We start from the raw sequence: 20,583 nt of genomic DNA, 5'->3' as shown, positions 1-20,583 counted from the left end.
TTTCTGGACAGATGTTTTTTGTTATGTTGGAATGATTTTCCATTTTCCAGGATATGTACAAAACCACTAAGAATGTGGATTCAGTCCAATACCAATGGCACCAGTACTAAAGCATATTTTAAGTTCATTTCATTAAGTATTTTAGATTTTTTATATACTTTATGTAGTAAATATACCAATGTACTATTAGTATACTTGTAAGTGTACTATTTCATTAGTACTTGGGACAAAACTACTTGCACTTCTTGGTGTATAAAATTATGTCTTATTAAATTTTGAGTTCACAACTTTACAACTACATTTTACTACAAATAAAAGTTAACTAATAGGTATACTGATAGTTTACTAATTAAATACTAAATACATTTTTAGTTTATGAAAGTACATTTTCTCAGTGAATAGTAGTTTTATACTTGTAAGTTTTCTTTAAGTAAAGTTATCATTATATGTATTGTACACTGTAAAAAATATTGTTAGTTTACCTTAAAAAAGCAAGTTATCTGGTTGCCTTAAAATTGAGTTCATTGAAATATTTTTTTTTAGTTAATACATAGAAACTCAAAATAGTATGCTATCTGAATCACATTAATTATCTAAGTTGATTTGACAAAAAAATGATAAAAAGTTGTGATAAATCATGAAAATGATTTTTTGCAGTGTACAATTTACTATATATTATGCATGTTTTTTACACTTTAAGTATATTATTGTTATGTAACGCGGGAGTAAAGGCTTACGGAGACGATGAAGATGAACTTTATTAACAGACACTATGGAGGCGGTTATAAAAAAACATGTTAACATCAAAAAAGACAGACAAACACTGAGGGATAACCGATGGCTAAATACACAGGGCAAATGAGATAACGAGGTGATTAACAAGACACAGGTGAATGCATTCCATGACATTGCACACTCGTACTATTTATACGCATTTTCATGAGATCCGCCTGGGTGAATGACATGACTATTAGACAGACTGGGAAAACTAGGGCTGCGTCCGAAACTGGCGAAATGCTGCCTTCGGAGGACACATTTCAAGGCAGGAAGGCATCGAGGCACGTCCGAATCTAATATTAGCTTCACTTCCTGTCTCCTGAGATACCTTCATCTGATCGATTTTTGAAGGCAGCATACATGTATCCTTCGCTGCCTTTGATATCCCACAATCCTGTGCTTTCCATTTAATTGAGCTGGGGAAAAAAGATGGCGTCCGAAAGTTGCGTTTGAGGGTCAGTGTAAATGTATGTTTTTTGCCAATATGTTCCACTTCTGATGTCATTTCTAGCGAGAAATGACTAATGTAGTAATTAAATATGTGTTTAGTTCTTACCAAAGCTCTCTCTATTTTGCTGTAGACCATTAAACCGTTACACTGCCTTAGAAGTCTGTCCGAAATTAGTTTCATGAGATGCCTTCATGCACAAAATGCTGCCTTACAAGTCATTGCCTGATAAGGCAGCGAGGCAACGAGTCAGCTGCCTAGGTTTTCAGACGCAGCCTAGGTCACAGGAACTTCAACCAAAAAATAATGAAAACAGACATATAACAACCATGTTCCTAATAGGTATTCATTTTTATATTTTAAATATGCTTTTTAACTGTACTTTTAGTACATTTTTAGTAATTCACATACTTAGAATTAGGAACATATCTGTTTTCTTTATGAATCAATATTTTCAAATGGTAAACGTGTATAAGACATTATGTAAAACCATTTGAAAAATAGTATTTAATAGGCTATTCAATCAAAAGAGTAAACACAACTTCAGGCAAGTATACTTAAAATTCTCAAACAAAAGGGCCAAATATACTTAGACCTCTTTCAGTATAAGTCAATTGTGCTTAAGTGTATTTTAAATATATCTCTGAGAAGCACATAAAAGTAGAGTGAAAGTATACTTTCTTATTTTTAGTTTAAAAGGTACCAATAGTACACTTAAATAAACTTCTTTTTTTGTAAGAGCTACAGTAATCTGTGAGTCTGATGTGCTGTTGCACCGCTGAATGACACAGGTGGTGTTTTAATGTGTTGTTTTGCAGAGGTCAAACTCCAGAGACAGCTGAGCTGAAGTTTCTGCAGAAAGCACAAATGCTTGAAACATACGGTGTGGATCCTCATCCATGCAAGGTTAGATGGCTCTACCTGACGCATTTACAGTTTGCACCCAGAAGCTATTTGTGTACTGTAGTTTATCAAACCTTTTTCAAACAAAGGACGCTTTCATAATGATCGAATGTTCATGAAACACAGAAAAGATTCCCATATAGATGCTACAAGTCTCTAGAAGCTGTAGGTCAGTCAGTGTGATTTCAGCTTCATAATAAAAAGTTCCACCAACCAGAGAACATCAAATTTGTGAATGATGAATGGATGTTTTGTACTGTATGTACTGTAGTGTTTAAAAGTTTTAAGAAATATTTTTTAGCAATGGTGCATTAGGTTACAGTGTAGACATCCATGTTACAAAAAATAATAAGCATTTAAATTTTCAGCTAAAAAATAAGAATAAATGATAATAAGAAGAATTTGTGTTAATGTTTCTTTCGCACTAAATCAGCATATTATAATAATTTCTGAAGGATCATGTGACACTGAAGACTGGAGTAATGATGCTGAAAATTCAGCTTTGCATCACAAGAATAAATTGCATTTTAAAATATTTAGAATTTAAAAAAAAAAAATATATTTCACAATATTTATGTTGTTACTGTAAGAATGCAGCCTTGTTGAGCAAGAGACTTCTTTCAAAAAAATGGAATAATCTTAAAAATCCCAAACATTTGAATGGAAATCTATTAATATTTTTAGCGTCAAACATATACAAGAATATTTATAGTCATATATACATAATGTAGTCAATGTATTATAGTAAGTAGTTTTATTATTTGTGTATAAAATCAGTATAATAAATGAAAATATATTGTAAAGCTGTTTAGAAATTGAATGGAAAAATGCATCTGGAAACAATGGCACTAAAATAGTGTACTAGAAAGGGTCCTCTATAACGCTTGGTTCTTTCAGCGAGTTCCACCAAAAAATGTTCACTGAGAAACATCTACTGTCAGTTTAATCTCAACAGTAAAAGCCCAAAACTTCCCGTTTTACTGCTAAACATTACATAAAGTAAGCCTGACAATACAAGTATGAAGGCTCTGTTGTCATGATCACTTGATGTACTGTCCTGTATTGAGTCTTCCTACTCAATGTCTGCTTGTTAAGAAAGGAAGATGACGTGGTTCTCCTCTGTCGCTGTTCATCACAGGATGTATCCGGGAACCCGGCTTTCCTAGCCTTCACTCCATTCGGTTTTGTCGTTCTTCAGGGGAATAAGAGAGTTCATTTCCTCAAATGGTGAGTCACTAATACTTGCCTCTTTTCCCTACTGAACTTCTATTGACGTCTTCGGGGCTGAGTAAACACAGACATGCATACACACATGCATTGTGTAGCTGAAAATAATGAGTCACTGGCCGAGGCGACAGGCTCTGGGTATACAAGTCACAGCTGGTTTTATTATATTGTATTATACGTTCCCAGCCAATAGGGCCGGCCATCTGCCTCTTTCTTAGCCGTTAGAGCAGACAGGTGTCCAATTATCCTTCACCAGCTCTCCATCCAGAGGGCATCTTTAAAGTCATCTCGCCACAACAAGTCTATGAGGTCTGGCCATTCAGAGAGAAGAGGAAATCCTAAAATAGTGACCCATTGTGCGACCTGTCCTTTGTCTCTGTGTCTCAGGGTTTTGTTGTATGTGGTTCAATCTGAAAGTGTACTTCACAATTAAAGCAAGAGTAAAGAAAACGCGCAGCATTGATTCGTCTGTGTGTTTATTTGTGAGAAAAACAGCGGGAACAGAATATTGCAGTTTATAGTGTCTTGTTCATTTTAATAATGAATACATATGAATATAATACAATGTAAAAAAAAGTTGTCAACATTCTGTTCATTTGTGTACACACACACACACGTGTATATATACACCACACAGTAAATATACACTACGACATTTTATAAAATGTGTTATATATACAGCGTAAATGAAATTAATTATATGCATTTATGCTAATTATCATTTATATATATGGATAGATGGATGGATGGATTGGACAGATACATGTAATAAAATGTATATATTATGTACATTGTAATAGCTCTAGGTATTCTTCCACTTGTACAGGCACGAAGTGACCAAACTGAAGTTTGAGGGAAAGACATTCCATATATATGCAAATCAGAAGGAGGTGAGAACATTAATTATGCCAACATTGTTGAAGTCGATGATAATTACAATCTACCAAATTGTCTTATGATAATGACACAGTCTGTGCAACTTTAATAATTCCCTTCAACACCAGTGCTGTTTGAGTGTATGTTTAATGACTTTTTGTTATCCGCAGGACAAAAAGATCATCTTGACATACTTTGCACCAACTCCAGAGGCCTGCAAGCACCTTTGGAAATGCGGTGTTGAAAATCAAGCTTTCTACAAGTGAGTTTTTGCTCTCTCCGTTCACCGAGACATGCATTTGTTTGGTTAGACAGGTGAGATGCTTCTGAAAGGCCAACTGCACAATAAACAAGTTCCAGAAATTATTTCTTTTTGGATTGTCCACTGTTATTTCCTCTTCCCAGAACATATTTAAGACTAATAACTAATAATGCTCGACAGCTATATTAATTTCTACTGCTTTTGTCACACTTTTGCGGGAACCAATCACAGACTGGCTTATCTACCTGGCGTGCTATTGGCGGGTTTAACACAATGACAGATAGAGAAGCGATGGATCGATGCCTGTTGATCACGCCTCTTGTGGTCTGATTGGTTGAAGAACTATCCAATTGCGTTCAGAGTCATTTGAATCATGCCCGTTGATCACGCCTCTTGTGCAGTAGAAAATACAGAGCAGACTCCCCAGAACAATGTTTAATCTTAAAAGATTGAGCTTGGTCTGGTGATAGCCAGACAACTCGACAGCTGCTTTTAGATTCCATCACTGTTGTTTACCTCACGGGTCAACTAATGGAGCAGTCACATGCTGAGAATGACCTTTACCGCGTGAGCAACGTCCCTGCCCATTTCAGTCACGGTTGACTGTATGTGTCCTTGCCCACGCCATGGGAAGTGTTTAAAGCGACCTACAGCTCAAGGCAGAGCGCAGTGTTATGGATGAGCGGGCCAGGATTCTAAAAGGAGAGCCCTGACTCACAAAACTGCGGAGCCAATGCCGGTTTTATGATGAATGATTTTGGCTAACTGAGGTGACAGCTTTGGAACAAGAGTCTGATTCAGCGTTCATCACGAAGTCTGGGAAAGCTCAATTTAGGTGAAGGGAATGGTGTAATCACTGATTTGGCAAAGCCGCCTTATCAAAACCAAATCTACATTGTACTCCAAGTCTTTCCGCTGGGGGAAAGAGAAATGGGTAGCTGTAGTTCAAGTTCCCTAGAGAAGTGGAGTTTGTGGCAAGTGAAGACAGATGATAACTGAAAGTGAGTTTTATGATTCACATAAAGGCTATCTTTGGGGAAGGAGATTTCACACCTGGTGATGAAAAGCCTGAATCAAATGTTCACCAGAGACGGTCTGAGTCAGAATAATTTCAGTTTCAGAGAGTTAAGGCCCATTAACACAGAGAAAGATAACAATAAAGTTTTTTTTTTCTTCAACATTGAAGGGTATGTAGCACACACAGTTTCTGCCAATCTCGTGTTTATCTTGAGTATTGCATCACATCGCTGAAGAGTCTTTAGTGTTATCCTATTTATAAAAGACAGATACACTGCACTGATTATTTCCAGCCAAACTTGTGGAGGCGTGCAGTGGGCAGAGCTGAAGAGATACGAACACACACACACACACACACACACACACACACACACACACACACACACACACACAATATACATCATTGCATCATCCCTGGATAACTTTTGATTCACTATACTAGGGCTGGGTGATAAATCGATTTTATCGATTAACTCGAGTGTGTAGTTTACGTCGATTTGTGTGAATGAAAATCTTTTTCTCTTTAACATCCGCCGACGCTTCCCTCTGGGCTCCCGTAATGGCTCACCACAGGGGTTTTCAAGAGCTTCACAATTATTTCCAGAATTTCAAAGCTCTAAATATCCAATTTTAATGTTATTTTTAATGTAATGATATGTAAAACTAAAAGTTTAAAGGGGACCATTTTGTTGCAAACAAGCACTTTTATTTTAAAAAGAAATGAGATGCCCACTATAACCATTAGATCGCAGCAGAGTAGCACTTATTGACTTATTGCCATTTCCACTTCCTAAAATATGGAGAAAATTAGGAAGTCACAAAGTCGCACAAGTCAAATTGTGACAGATCAAATTACACAGAAAACAAGTAAAGAGCTCCTTTAATAATCGCTAAAGCTCTAGGTCGGTTTAGTGTGAGACTATTGAAGAACAATGGTAACCTCTATTTAATAAGATTATAATATTAAAAAAATTATAATAATTCCTATACTTTTTTGTACATTACTGTTAATAAAAGTTAATTTTATCTGCATATCAATTCATAAACCTTTGATATGTATACTGTATATTGCAAAATATATGGTGCCCATGTATACTGTGGAATAGCCGGGGTTTATTCACTTGCTGAAAGTGTTGGACCCCAGGTAGGCGCTACAAAGCCGCAAATATTTTACCCTAAACAAAATAAAGTTAGGACATGTTCTGAACAATTTCTGTCATCTGCAGATTGATTTTAAGTAGGAGGGGGGGAAAAATCGAATTAAATCGTATTTGTTTTTAATCTCATTTTTATTTTTTAGGCCATGTATGGTTTTAAAGTTGTCATAAACTGTCTATTTTTCTTTTTTATACTTTTGTCTGAGGTTAACTAATGACATTTTTACATTCAAAAACATAACTAATAAATAATAGCCTATTTTCTACACTGGTTTTGAGGCTCTCTTCTGAAGTTATGACTGGTTTTGTGGTCCAGGAAAACATTTACGAAAGAACCTTAGAATCATATCTGATTACAGCCATGTCATGTTTTTGTGCAAAAGAGATAAAAGAAATTCTTTATTCAGAATAGCTTAGAAATAGTGAGTCTTCTTGTATGAAAATCTTGTTTCAGAGAACGTTCCGTGTTGAATTCTTTCTCTCCGCCTCTCCTCAGGTTGGAGAAGTCGAGCCAGGTTCGTACGGTGTCCAGCAGTAACCTGTTCTTCAAGGGGAGTCGTTTCCGCTACAGGTAAGTGCGGATGGATAGGTCACTGCCGATGGACCGCCACAGCCTCAGGGGGCCCTGCTCCAATAACAGCCTGCTGTCCTCATCACGGTCACATAGAGGTGACAGCTTTGGAGCCAACGCACCGCAACCTGCTGCGGATGGAGCTGTTCGCACAGGCCACCGTTTAGACACAAGTGTTTACTTATTAACAGCAATTGTAACGAATGAATGGAGCCATCGGGGCAATTAAACAAACAGCACAATAAATTATTATAGTGGGCTCTCAGGCTCAAACGCCTAATTAGGAAATTGATAACAGTTATTTTCTCACTCCTGTGTAAGGAGACAGGCAGGATTTTAAGGCAATGACTCTGCTGGGAGTTTTTGGTTAAAGGGAAGTAGTTCAGTCACAGACTGAGAGGCAGAGATTGAGTTAAGAGAGGGACTCAATAAGGTTAATCTAATTCCTGAGCTTCATGGACTGGAGTAGCAGTGGTCACCATCCCTCACAGTCACAGAGAGCACAGTTCCCACCAAAATGCCAGCTGTTTGAATGTGACTGGAAACACTCGGTTTTATCCTCAATGGTTGAGCTATTTTCTTTTGGTTGATTTTGATAGATGAAGCTGTCTCAAAACAGTCTCAACCAGGGTGTGAAATTAACACCCACCAACAACTGTATATGCAGGTGCTTTTTGCACAGTGGCAGGTAGTTTTGCTCATCTGCCAGCTACTGTGGTGAGTGTCCTGTAACATATTTCCAGTGAGGGAATATTTTAGCATGTTTGTGGATCTTTAATTGCTATTTAAGATTATATTATATTATCTATTATATGTGGCAATATAATATAATATTTAGTTTTTGGTTACAATGTGAATTCAAAGAGAACTATATTTTAGATACTGGGGGTTATATAATATAATGTTTGGTATATATTTAAGTTGATTATGAGAAATTATGAACAAATATATTTTACACTAGCAGGGATAAAACTGGACCCATTTTTGTAAACCGTTTTTGTTTCATTTCAGTGGAAGAGTAGCCAAAGAGGTAATGGAGCAGAGTGCAAAAATTAAACGGGAACCTCCAGAAATACATAGGTATGCATGAGTGCCCATCTGTGTGGCAGTGTTATCCGTATATAATTGCTTACACTGGGTAATGCTCTTTTGATGGCGCCACATGTGTGCATGCATGTCCAGCAAGATTGACTTATGTCTGTAGTTGTAGGACATACTGTAATATGATAAATGTGGGTGTTGATGCAGTACTGTATGTGTATGTGGTCACAGGGCTGGCCTGGTGCCCAGCAGAAGCTGTCCATCCATCACACACGGGCCGCGGCTGAGCAGCGTCCCGCGCACACGCCGGAGAGCCGTACACATATCCATCATGGAAGGTGAGAGTCCGGTTCAGCCCGTTAACCTGAGTTCAGCTCTGGCACATGCAGGCCGCTAAATGTCAAATCACTGGATGGTTTGTGATAACATTAAAATGCTGCTGGAAATAGCCAGTTTAGAAACGTATCAATTATAAATAAAATAAAAACTATTGGTACTCAAGTAAATTTATTTTTTATTTGTATATATTTATCTTTATTTTTTTATTAAAAAATAATTAATATATAATAAAAAAAGTTTTTTATATAAAATAATTTAATTATACATTTTTACCTTATATATGTTTATGTATTTTTTTTTTATTTGATAAAATTTTATGCCAAATATACTATTACAAATGTTCAAATATACTAATTATTTTTACATTTTATTTATCTTTATTTGGGGACGTGGGGACACAAATTTCAATCTAAGTTATTCAACTAAATATCCAAATAAAATTAATTACTAAATTAACTTAATCAACTTTATCACCGATCTGCCCACATTGTCGCTATATAATAAATTGAAATGAGCTGATAACATCACCGTTTTCTCCAGAACGACTGTACAGCCGAATCAAATGTAATTTTGTCCTGTTTAACACTGTGAAGCTGATTTGAAACAATCGGCATTGTAAAATCAGCATAAATAAAGTTGACATGACTATTTCTATAAATAGTTTATATAATTTCACACACTTTTTATATGAAATATTTAAACAATTATATATACATATACATATATACTGTATGTGTGTGTGTAATGTGTGTAATGTGTGTGTGTGTGTGTGTGTGTGTGTGTGTGTGTGTGTGTGTGTGTTTATATATATACACTCACCTAAAGGATTATTAGGAACACCTGTCCAAACTCTCATTAATGCAATTATCTAATCAACCAATCACATGGCAGTTGCTTCAATGCATTTAGGGGTGTGGTCCTGGTCAAGACAATCTCCTGAACTCCAAACTGAATGTCAGAATGGGAAAGAAAGGTGATTGAAGCAATTTTGAGCGTGGCATGGTTGTTGGTGCCAGACAGGCTGGTCTGAGTATTTCACAATCTGCTCAGTTACTGGGATTTTCACTCAGAACCATTTCTAGGGTTTACAAAGAAGGGTGTGAAAAGGGAAGAACATCCAGTATGCGGCAGTCCTGTGGGTGAAAATGCCTTGTTGATGCTAGAGGTCAGAGGAGAATGGGCTGACTGATTCAAGCTGATAGAAGAGCTACTTTGACTGAAATAACCACTCGTTACAACTGAGGTATGCAGCAAAGCATTTGTGAAGCCACAACACACACAACCTTGAGGCGGATGGGCTACAACAGCAGAAGACCCCACCAGGTACCACTCATCTCCACTACAAATAGAAAAAAGAGGCTACAGTTTGCAAAAGCTCACCAAAATTGGACAGTTGAAGACTGGATTGTCTCGATTTCTGTTGAGACATTCAGATGGTAGAGTCAGAATTTGGCATAAACAGAATGAGAACATGGATCCATCATGCCTTGTTACCACTGTGCAGGCTGGTGGTGGTGGTGTAATGGTGTGGGGGATGTTTTCTTGGCACACTTTAGGCCCCTTAGTGCCAATTGGGCATCTTTTAAATGCCACGGCCTACCTGAGCATTGTTTTTGAACATGTCCATCCCTTTATAATCACCATGTACCCATCCTCTGATGGCAACTTCCAGCAGGATAATGCACCATGTCACAAAGCTCAAATCATTTTGAAATGTGTATCTTGAATATGACAATGAGTTCACTGTACTAAAATGACCTTCTCAGTCACCAGATCTCAACCCAATAGAGCATCTTTGGGATGTGGTGGAACGGGAGCTTTGTGCCCTGGATGTGCATCCCACAAATCTCCATCAACTGCAAGATGCTATCCTATCAATATGGGCCAACATTTCTAAAGAATGCTTTCAGCACCTTGTTAAATCAATGCCACGTAGAATGAAGGCAGTTCTGAAGGCGAAAGGGGGTCAAACACAGTATTAGTATGGTGTTCCTAATAATCCTTTAGGTGAGTGCACACACACACACACACACACTATATATATATATATATATATATATATATATATATATATATATATATATATATATATATATATATATATATATATATATATATATATATATATATAAATAATATGCCCAGGCGTACTCGTAAGAGTTGAAAAGTTGACCGCATGCAGTAATATGAGGCTGGACCAGCCTTCTCTCTGAGAGGAGTGGAGATGCAGTTGCTCCTGTCAGTCACAGCACTCTATTTCTGTGCCAGCTGTGTACAGTCAGTACTAACACTTCCCTGTGGCACCAGCTGTGCCATCTTGTCCCACCCATCAAAGGCTTACTGGTGTTCTCTGCCCACCCATTCATTCTGGGTCTCATCTATGAGGCTGACTGTTAGACTAGCATCACAACAGAGCACTGCCCACTCTTAACATGAGCATAGATGAAGTGCAGTTAAGTCCCCGGTCACTGTATCTTGTTTGCAACACCGAAAATACAATTTTAAGATGTTGTGAAGAGCTCTTGTCTGCAGTGCGAACGGTTCAGAGAGCTGGGGAGGATAAAGTCAACCGTCCTTCATGTGCTGACTGTGAGTCTTCAAGGAGTATTAATACCCTCATCTGAAAATAGACAGGGCCTTTCTCACCATTTAAGTCACTGACTGAGGGAGGGAGGAGGTGAGAGGCCTGGGTGGGGTAGGATTTGCCATCGCTGCCTTCTCCACCGTTTACCAGCACAGCCAAGCCTTTACCCAGCAGCCCATGGTGGAAAGAGGGCACCGGTAACAGGGTTTGTGCTCGTTCACGCGCTCTCTGAAGAAGTACGCCAGCTGCAGACACTCGCTTTTTGGAGATAAACATGGTGAAGTGCCTAATCCGTATCACCACGCGGGTGAACGTCCACCTGCGAATGATCAACCACTGCTATCGGGATGTAAAGGTTCGGGTGCTGAGTTTGGGGCCTCGAATGCTGGGAAAGGCCCTTGGTGTGCTGCCCCTTTACCCAGCTCTCACGGGGCAGCAGGACCAGCGGGCATCACCTTTGCCCGTGACTTCACCATCTTGTGCAGGGTCTGGCACAGCCATAGGTAAAGTCTAATGTGTTTTAGTTTGTGCACCAGATGCTTAATTGGTTGTTTTTATTCGATTTTTCTAAAGGTCTTTTCAGTTAGATATATTGTATTTCTGCTTTGTTTTGATGAAAATGGATTAGGTGGGTTAGAATAAAGCAGGTAATGGACTTTCTGTTGGTTGGTTGGTGTTGCTGCAGTGATGTTTGTTATCAGCATTAAAAGCACTTTAATTCTGTAGAACATACATTTCCATTCAAAAGTTTGGGGTTACTATGATTTTATAGTAATAAAATCTGAGAGAAACGATAGCTTTTATTGGGCAAGGAAGCAATTAATTGATCAAAAATGACAGTAAAGAAATTTGAACTATTTCTCAAAGAATCCTGGGGGGAAAGTATTGTTGTTTTCTGTATATAACAGAATGTTTTCAACATTGATAAGAAATGTTCTTGAGCACCAAACCAGCATATTAGAATGATTTCTGAACAATCAAATGGCCTGCTGAAAATTCAGCTTTGCCATCACAGAAAACAAAATGTAAAACGGTTATTTTAAACTATTATAATATTTCGCAAATATTACCATTTTATGTTTGATCAAATAAACGCAACTTTGGCGAGATAGACTTCAAAAACATTTTTAATTTTTAATTATACCACCCCTAAACTTTTAAACGATAGTGTACATTTTAGATAAACAGTCATTTATTTAGAAATTGTATAACTGTTCATAGTCTTGTTTGTGAACCTCCAGGCTAATGATTTCTTGATCGTAATGAACAGAGCATGTTAGTCTTTTGAAAGCTGTGGAAGCATTCCTGGGTGTTCATCAATCCACAGTCGAGACATAGAAGACTGGTACTAATATTTTAAGGAGTAGTAAAAAAAGAACTGGATGAGTTGCAGAAGTGAGAAGCACAATGTGTGGAGGACTGCACACTAAAACTAATCTCATTCCAGATGTGAACTGTGGTGAAAGACGGATGATAATATCAGGGTAAACGTCCATCACCTGAAGATGGGCGATACGAGGAGGCATTGACTCAATACAGAAGTAATTCAGAAGAAATTGTGCTCTCAGTCCAGACATCAATTCTATTGATACTGAAGAGAGTGATTCACTTAAATACAGTAATACATTAGATATATGAACTGAAGAGTTTAAAAAGTTCAGTTTTAAAGAGAAATAGAGCAGGATTTCTTCAAAATACAGTGCTAATGGAAGCTATTACTTGAAAAGAAGATTTAACAGTCCGTCAGTTATTGCAAGGTTCATATTTTATGTTTAAACAAAATATTGGGAAAAACTATGTAGATTGTGTTTGTCTTTGGTTGAAGAGGCATTTATGAATTATTAATGCTAAGTACAGGTAAATTCTTGCAACCGTATGCTTAGTAAAATTTAAGTTGTTAAATTTCAGGCATCTTTAAATTTAGAAATGTGCACTAAAGCAGATGTGCTTTCATGCGCGCCCATTTTTCTCTTTGGCTGAGTGTTTAACATTGTGAATGAGAGGCCTTTGGTTGAGCAGTATAATGTTGCATAGTTAAGATGAATTCCTAATCCTTCCTTTCACATAAGAATAGAGTTGTAACCTATCTGCAGTGACACGCTCAAGAATCTAATGCTCAGCAAAAGCTTGTATGTTTCTCTGCTTTAGGTTCCTTGAGGTAAAGGGTATGTAAGAACTGAAGCATGAGGATTTATGGGAGATTTGCAGCATCTTCACTTCGCGGCCTCTTGAGGTCTCTTACTGTGAAGAATCCTCTTAACATCAGTGTTAAAGTTATGTTTTGGAACAGAAATATACATCCTCTCAGTTGGCTTCTGTACAGTATATCATGTCACTTCTGTACTGAATTATAATGGGCTGCTATTGAGAAACCTGTTTAAAGCCTTTACAAGTTAGTTGCAATTCAAGATTGTGCGCTATATATGCACATGCTTGTTGTGTTACGAGGTGTAGTCCTTTTGATTCACCATGTGTTGCTAATTGTTACAGCACCTCAGTTGGCTGTTTGCCTGTCAGTACTGTACGTGTGATTCCCAGTGCTTTGCCGAGGCCTATTGGGGCCTTGAAGTACAGTGTCTTTCAGTGCAAACAAGCTGGGAAATGTCTTTTCACATTAGCGCTCTGGTCTGTGATTCAGTATCTAGGCCTGTCACCTGCATGAGACCCTTCTAATATTCCCACTCAAGCCAAATGCGCACTGTCATTTCGTTTTTTCCCCCCTTTGCGAATGTTGCTCATCAGATTGTACAAATGACCCCTTTGAGGTCTTGGGTGAAAGCCAGGCCAGAACTGACTGACTGTTCTAACATACTTTTGACAGGACAAATTGACATGTAACCATAGAAAACATTAGCCCTTGTGCTAATGTTTTGCATAAAAATAATAGACAAACCCAGAGTTGGCTGGGCTAAAATAGGAACTTTGTGGTTAATTTTCATATTGTCATGTAATGTTTTGTGGTTGTTGTATATTCAACTTACTACTAATTTGACACAGATACTACGTAGCATTGGCAGCCCGTGCATATTAAGTCGGCATGAAGAGGAATTTCACCCTATCTGTTTTGTAAGTGCATCTTAGGGCATCACCTCCTTGTTTGTTTTGGAACCTGGCACATTTTTTTCCTTATTTCCGTTCGATTATTTTGCAATCCACTTGGTCATTTGAAAACAAACTCTGGTTTGGTTATGGTGAGAAAGCAATCTGACTATATATATATATATATATATATATATATATGTATATGTGTGTGTGTGTGTGTGTGTATAAAAGAAAAGATCTGTCGTTACTTTCATCACATAATTCACAACATTAATAAACATTTCATAGTGAATAGGGACATCACACATTCAGTTACTTACGTTACGATCAACTTAAGCCAACCAACCAATAGTAGTAAACAATCGACACCTTAGCAAACTCTTGTGTCTAAAATTAAATGTTACTTCCCTACTATATAGCATGTGAAAAACAGTACACCAACAGAGTAGTATGTACGAATTCTTAGTATTCTGAAAAAAAGTAGGCGCAAAGTACCGGGATGACCTACTACTTCCAGCAAGAATCTGAAGTGTGCATTCGATGGCCACTGGAGACGATTTATAGATGCAAGTGAAGCGACGAAACTTATGCCTGTATGAAACTTATACGAAACGAAACTTGATCACGTGTAAGTAACAAAATGGCGGATGTAGTACATCTGAATTTTATTCATACCACCCATATTCATACTACAAAGAGCGCACTTTTTTTAACGATTGTGAAGTATTTTCAAATTCTAATGTAGTACCTACTGTGACAATATGAGATTTCAAACACGGTGTTACAATCTCTACACCGGACGTTAGTACATTTTTAGTCTGGTCTGCCTCAGCGGTCAAACAGTGTTTATCAATGTCAAAATGATTGAGATGGCCAATCATATCAAAGAAGGCGGGGCTTACTGTTCAGAGAATCAGTGTAAAGCGCCTTAACATTGAGAGAGTGAGGTAAGATGTAAATGTCCAAACGTTTAATACTGGTAAACTATTTAGGGATTTCACTTTTTTCTCAAAAATTAATTGAAAACATGCATTTATTTGATTAATTTAATTCCTACCTGTGTGCGAAGACATATTCGTGTATGTGTAACAGAGGCCAGCTAGTAGTAGTTGCTGTGCGAGTAAACCTCACTCCTCTGACCTCAAGAGATGCTCTAGCGACTGACACTAGAGGATGCAGCCTTTAGCGTCCTTGTTAGAGCATCCGACTCTCATGCCGGCTGACCCGGGTTCGAGTCAAACAGTAGGGGTTACATATGTGTGCACATTTTTATGCAAATTAATGCAAATATAATTTGAAAATGGTTCAAATTGATCATTTCCAAACTACAATTGGACGTAGAATTACCTTCACTGTTCTATTTTTTTTTGTCATGTCGCACCACATCCAGTGTAGACAGCATCTCTGATTATAATGGGTTCTATCTGCTTTTGTGTTGCGCCGCTCTCATCTGGTGAAGCCACTGACCAGAAATCATTTTTTATAATCTACGGATCATTAAATTCCTCTCGTCTCTCTCTTATCTTTTTGTCCAGGTCTGGAATCCTTGCGGGACAGCGCTCACTCCACTCCCGTGCGTTCAGTGTCCCACAGCGACTCCTTCATGCCACGTTCACGGAGCCAGGCGACGGACTCCGGCGACAGGACGGCGATAATCTCCGACGAGACCTACAGTCCCTCCGACAGCGTTCTGCCCACGCCGGTGGCCGAGCACAGCCTGGAGCTGGCAGTCTCACGCCAGATCAACGGTGCCCCCTGCAGCATCGAGGAGGAGAAGGAGTCGGAGGCGGGCACGCCCAGCGTGGGAGACGTGGCAGAGTTAGGAGCGGACGGTAGGGCGGCAGGCCTCCTGCAAAGCACAGGCGGGGAGGCCGCGCTCAGCGAGACGGAACAGGTGAATAAATTTGTTTTAAGTGTACTCCGTCTGCTCCTTGTGACCATTGGACTCCTCTTTGTCTTGCTCCTCCTCCTCATCATCCTCACTGAGTCCGACCTTGACATTGCATTTTTACGTGATATCCGCCAAACCCCTGAGTTTGAGCAGTTCCATTACGAATACTTTTGTCCCCTCAGACGGTGGTTTGCCTGCAAGCTCCGCTGGGTGGGCGGGCTGCTCATTAACAAGTGAAAATAAGGCACTAAAGCTCGTAAAGCCTCCCTTGTTGGGGTCGAGAAGACGCTAAACACGTGGAGAGAGAGAGAGAGAGAGGCGGAGGGCACCGACCTGTCCCATGAACCCAGCTTCTTTCATGACACTCCTGCTGATACACGGTGGACCACCAGGCCCACAGCTCCTCTTCTCTTCCACTTTTAGTTCTTTCTCCCCCACCCATTTTTACTTTGTTTTTTTTTCTTCTTTTTTTACAAAGACATTTTTTTGTTTTTTCGTTTCCTTTTTTTGGATTTCAGGTCATTTCAGGTATTTTATTTTTACAAAAAAAAACAAACAAAAAAACTAAACAAAACTTAATTCAAAGACTTTAGAAGAATATATTGTTCCTAAAATAGGGAATATAAAATATTTTGTTGCAACAAGAGAATGTTGCCTTCGTTTATATTTATTTTACAATAAAAATGATTAATGTCTTATTAAAGAATGTGATGCGTTAAGTCCAGAGAGACGACAAGTTGGTTGAGTATAGTGGGTTTGGAAAGCGTGAGAGCGTGGAAAACCAATGCTTTTCTGAGTTTATGCATAATTCATATCCATCTGTCATTTAACTCTTAGTAATTTTCTGAAGGCTGCTATAATTGACCACATCGACGATCAGATCAGCAGAGGGTTATAAGTAAGGTAAGACTGTGCAAGTTATTTTGAAAGAGAGACCTGAGGAAAGACTGGAAATTATGTTATTTGAATAAAAATGATGGGTACATTTGAGTTCTGTATTTGGTGGTTTGAGATTTAGGGTGTCAAATACGTTTTAGGAATATAATTGTGTTTAGGCGGTAGCAAGCTGTGAAGTAGAAATCATTTTTAAAAGGTTCTTTCTAATGGATACAGAAAAACTAATGGGTATAAATTGTGTTCCGTTATGTGACCCAATAGTGTCAATATATAGAAGTTCTCATGACTGATTTAAAAGCAACCCATAGATCCAGTCTAGCTACAGTAGATGTGCAATACTGTAAGGGTTTGATTTTTAAGAAATAAGTACATCAATTATTTTATTTTTCATGAGTATGTGCATTATTATTATCCTTTTTTCTTCTTTTTTTTTTTTAAAGTTTTCATCCTGAGTCTTTCTCAATAGAAAGAAATCCCATTGTATAAAGTAATATTTTTTTTAAAATTCCATATCAGCCTTGCTCTTAAGTTTGTATTTTGTGGATATCATGCTATGATTATTCTTAATTACAATAACAATGCTGTACTTTTTGTACAAAAGTAGTTAGTTTCCTAATATATCGACAGTTTTTCCATGTATATTTTAACAGAAACTGAAATGTTATTTTGTTATTGAAAATTAAATTATACCTTTTTTAGCTCTGTGTTTCAGATGAGGTCTAGAATCTATGGCGTTTCTTGTCAAGGGAGACACGAGAAAGATTTTTATCCACGATCCATTTCTGACTTAACCATCCCTGCGCTTTGTATATTGGTAAAGGCCCTGCATTTGAACAATACTGATCGCTTTATACACAGTTTAACCAAAAGACTGTGTGTGTGTATGTTTGTGTGTGTATGTGTATATGCTCATATTTTAACAATTGATGTTTTTGGCAATATGTACTAGAAGGCCAGGTTAAGAGTTTATTTAAAAGACAAACGATTCTTTCAGTGGCATGCCAGTTGGACAGGGGCTTTATTTTACCGTACATGATCTATCTCTGCCCCTTTGAAACTGCTTTTGTGTTTGAGAGAGCGAAGGATTGAGGAAGTGAAAGGAAAACACGCAGATCTGACTTATTTTTGTGTACAGCGAAAAAGAGACAAGTAACAGCCAGTGGTAATTACCGTAGTAAGGGGGATGTTTTAGATCTTACATTGGCATTCACACTACGATAAATTACAATAATTGCAGCTTTTGAATATAGCATTAGTTTGTGGCAGCTCACAAGCTTGGCTTTACTAGTGCAGTTATTTTAAATGACCATGCTTCGATCCACTAATCACAATGCTGTTGTGTATGAGGCCAGAATCACTATGGTGCTAGTGAACAAATGGCTGAGACGTGTTTTAGGAAGTGGCTGACTGGAATGTGTTTGATTAGCCGAATTGTGCAGTCGGGTCACATGCCTTTTATAACCATTTCATAGAACTGCTGTCTTCCACCGACTACTGTTTCAGCTACAACACGCTAACATGAGGTGCATGGAAAACTGTAGCAGAAATTGTTGTAACTGCTAACACAAGGAAAAGAGAGAGAACCATTGGAGTTAAGCATGTCTCTTAACTTGAGAAGTATTCATGCATGCATTTATAACATCTCTGATGTGCCAAATTATTAACAGCATTGTGGTGGCTGAAGTCCATTTATATTTTTGTAGAACCTGATTAAACGGTTGTTATTCGCAGTACAATAAAAGTGTTCTTACTCTGGTGGGTACCTGCATGCCATTGATGATCGGTTTTATTGAATCCTTGATAAATTGATTTTGACCAGAGAAAAACATGCTTGGAAGGCCAGTAAATGTTTTTGAAAAAGATAATTGTTCATTTACTCATTGACAGCATTATGTAGCCTCAGTGGTCAGCCCTGCATGGCAGCGCCATTCAATAAGCAATAACCTGAATTACAGAATAATCTGAATGAATCTTTTTGGTGGTTTTTGTGCTGTTGTGTAGCAAGTCAGACTACCTGATGTTTTCTAAGGAGTTGGGAATGAATCCATTTCATTTGAGTTAGACGCAAATTTGCGATTTTAACTAAAAAGCTCATTTTATATGACGTCTATTGCCAACATTTGCTACATTTTATACTCATCGTGAGCACTCGCCATATTGTTTGGATCCTGTTCTGAAGTTTTACGTTTCTCTTTGTCCTTGAAATTGCACAAGCTTCAACTAGCGCAGACTCCTCCTTAGACTCGTAGATCAAGGGCAACTGCTACACCGGGAGGAGTCCTTGTGAACTTCTAGCTTATATTTTTGTCTCTAGACAGTTTTCCTGTACTGAATGGAATGGCCAGGTTTGACTGTGATGAATGCAAGGGTCCAGAAAAGGACAATTGTCAGCTAAATTGGTTCAACATTTCTGTAAACTAACTGGGTCATTTAAGGTCCCTCTGTGAACTTTGTACAGAAGTACTTTTATGCTTCTTAGTATGCAAGTGTATGCATAGTAGAGTTGAACACTTGCCACAACACTAATCAACTGAAAAGCAGACTTTCAGAAGCATTACTGTACACTGCAGGTAAAGCACTTCACTGGCTTAAAATATATCTTGACAGCATGTACAAAATGTTACAGCTTCAAGCAATCCTGTTCAGCCTAAAGATGTTGATTTTATCATTCAAGATCTGTTTTTGCTGGCTACGGCTGTTAAACTTCTGGTTTATAGTACTGAATGGCTGCAGTTCTTTAAGAGTTTGAGTTTAAGATTTGGAGCTCATTCCAAATAAGGTCAGAATGTCCTCCATGCTCATTAAGGAGATGCCTTGAGGTGATTTAATGCACCGCTCGCATTAGACAGCAGTTGTGTGATCTCTCAGATCGACTAGGTTTAGTTCTGAAATCATTCTACCAGGGACTTTAAATTTCATCATCATTAGAATGAATGCTCCTTACATGCTTGCGTACAAATTCCCAAATTATTTGGTAAAATCTGACTTCACCTGAACCGTAGCTTTAAGATCTACAATGGCGCTGAAATCCAGTAAAAATCAGTGGTGGCAACATGCTTCATTTACTGTACTGTGCTTCTGTCACTTTGCCAGCCCCCACAGTCCCTTCAACAGCTATGCACATTGGTTTATGCATAGATGTGTCTGTGGGCGTGTTTTTCTGTAATCTGCATCTTTTCTGTTTGGGACTAGAGGTCGCCATTTAGTTCCTTAATATATGAATAATGAAATGCAAACAAAATGTATGTGCCAAATGCAGTTCCTGTTAAGTCAGATTCATTCCAAAATCATCTTTGTACTGTAGGAAACCTTCCATGAAAATGGTATAAGAAATTGTTTCACTGATAGTCCCTTGTAACTGGTGCCATGGAAATATTCAAACTTGAAATAAACATTCAAAAGTGTTTGATATCGTGTGGTTTATAGATCTGGATGTATAATTAATCAGCAGGCTTAAAGATTATTTGTATCCCACCGATGTTATAATATGACCACGTCCTTTAATAAAAACGCATCACTTTCATATTTTTGAAAGAGGCATTGCAGTTTAA

The 20,583-nt window shown here is 38.0% G+C and overlaps 1 protein-coding gene across 3 annotated transcripts in view; it reads left to right on the top strand.

Moving 5' to 3' along the window:
* LOC137042980 (novel FERM domain containing protein) overlaps positions 1–20,441 on the top strand; it is a 135,456-nt gene extending 115,015 nt beyond the window's left edge. For 2 of the 3 annotated variants that reach the window (XM_067418974.1, XM_067418976.1), the window contains exons 7-14: positions 2,044–2,131; positions 3,267–3,355; positions 4,182–4,245; positions 4,402–4,493; positions 7,164–7,238; positions 8,250–8,318; positions 8,511–8,617; positions 15,780–20,441. In XM_067418974.1, coding sequence (XP_067275075.1) covers positions 2,044–2,131; positions 3,267–3,355; positions 4,182–4,245; positions 4,402–4,493; positions 7,164–7,238; positions 8,250–8,318; positions 8,511–8,617; positions 15,780–16,372 — 1,177 coding nt within the window. In that variant the 3' untranslated portion in view covers positions 16,373–20,441. The remainder of the gene's footprint in view (positions 1–2,043; positions 2,132–3,266; positions 3,356–4,181; positions 4,246–4,401; positions 4,494–7,163; positions 7,239–8,249; positions 8,319–8,510; positions 8,618–15,779) is intronic. The other variant, XM_067418975.1, reaches the window with a different exon arrangement.
* The last annotated feature ends 142 nt before the right edge of the window (positions 20,442–20,583 follow it).

This window comes from Pseudorasbora parva, chromosome 16, assembly GCF_024679245.1.
Source record: "Pseudorasbora parva isolate DD20220531a chromosome 16, ASM2467924v1, whole genome shotgun sequence".
NCBI classification, from domain to species: Eukaryota; Metazoa; Chordata; class Actinopteri; order Cypriniformes; family Gobionidae; genus Pseudorasbora; species Pseudorasbora parva.
The sequence above is the reverse complement of the archived record's forward strand: the minus strand, read 5'-3'. Positions and strand labels throughout refer to the sequence as shown.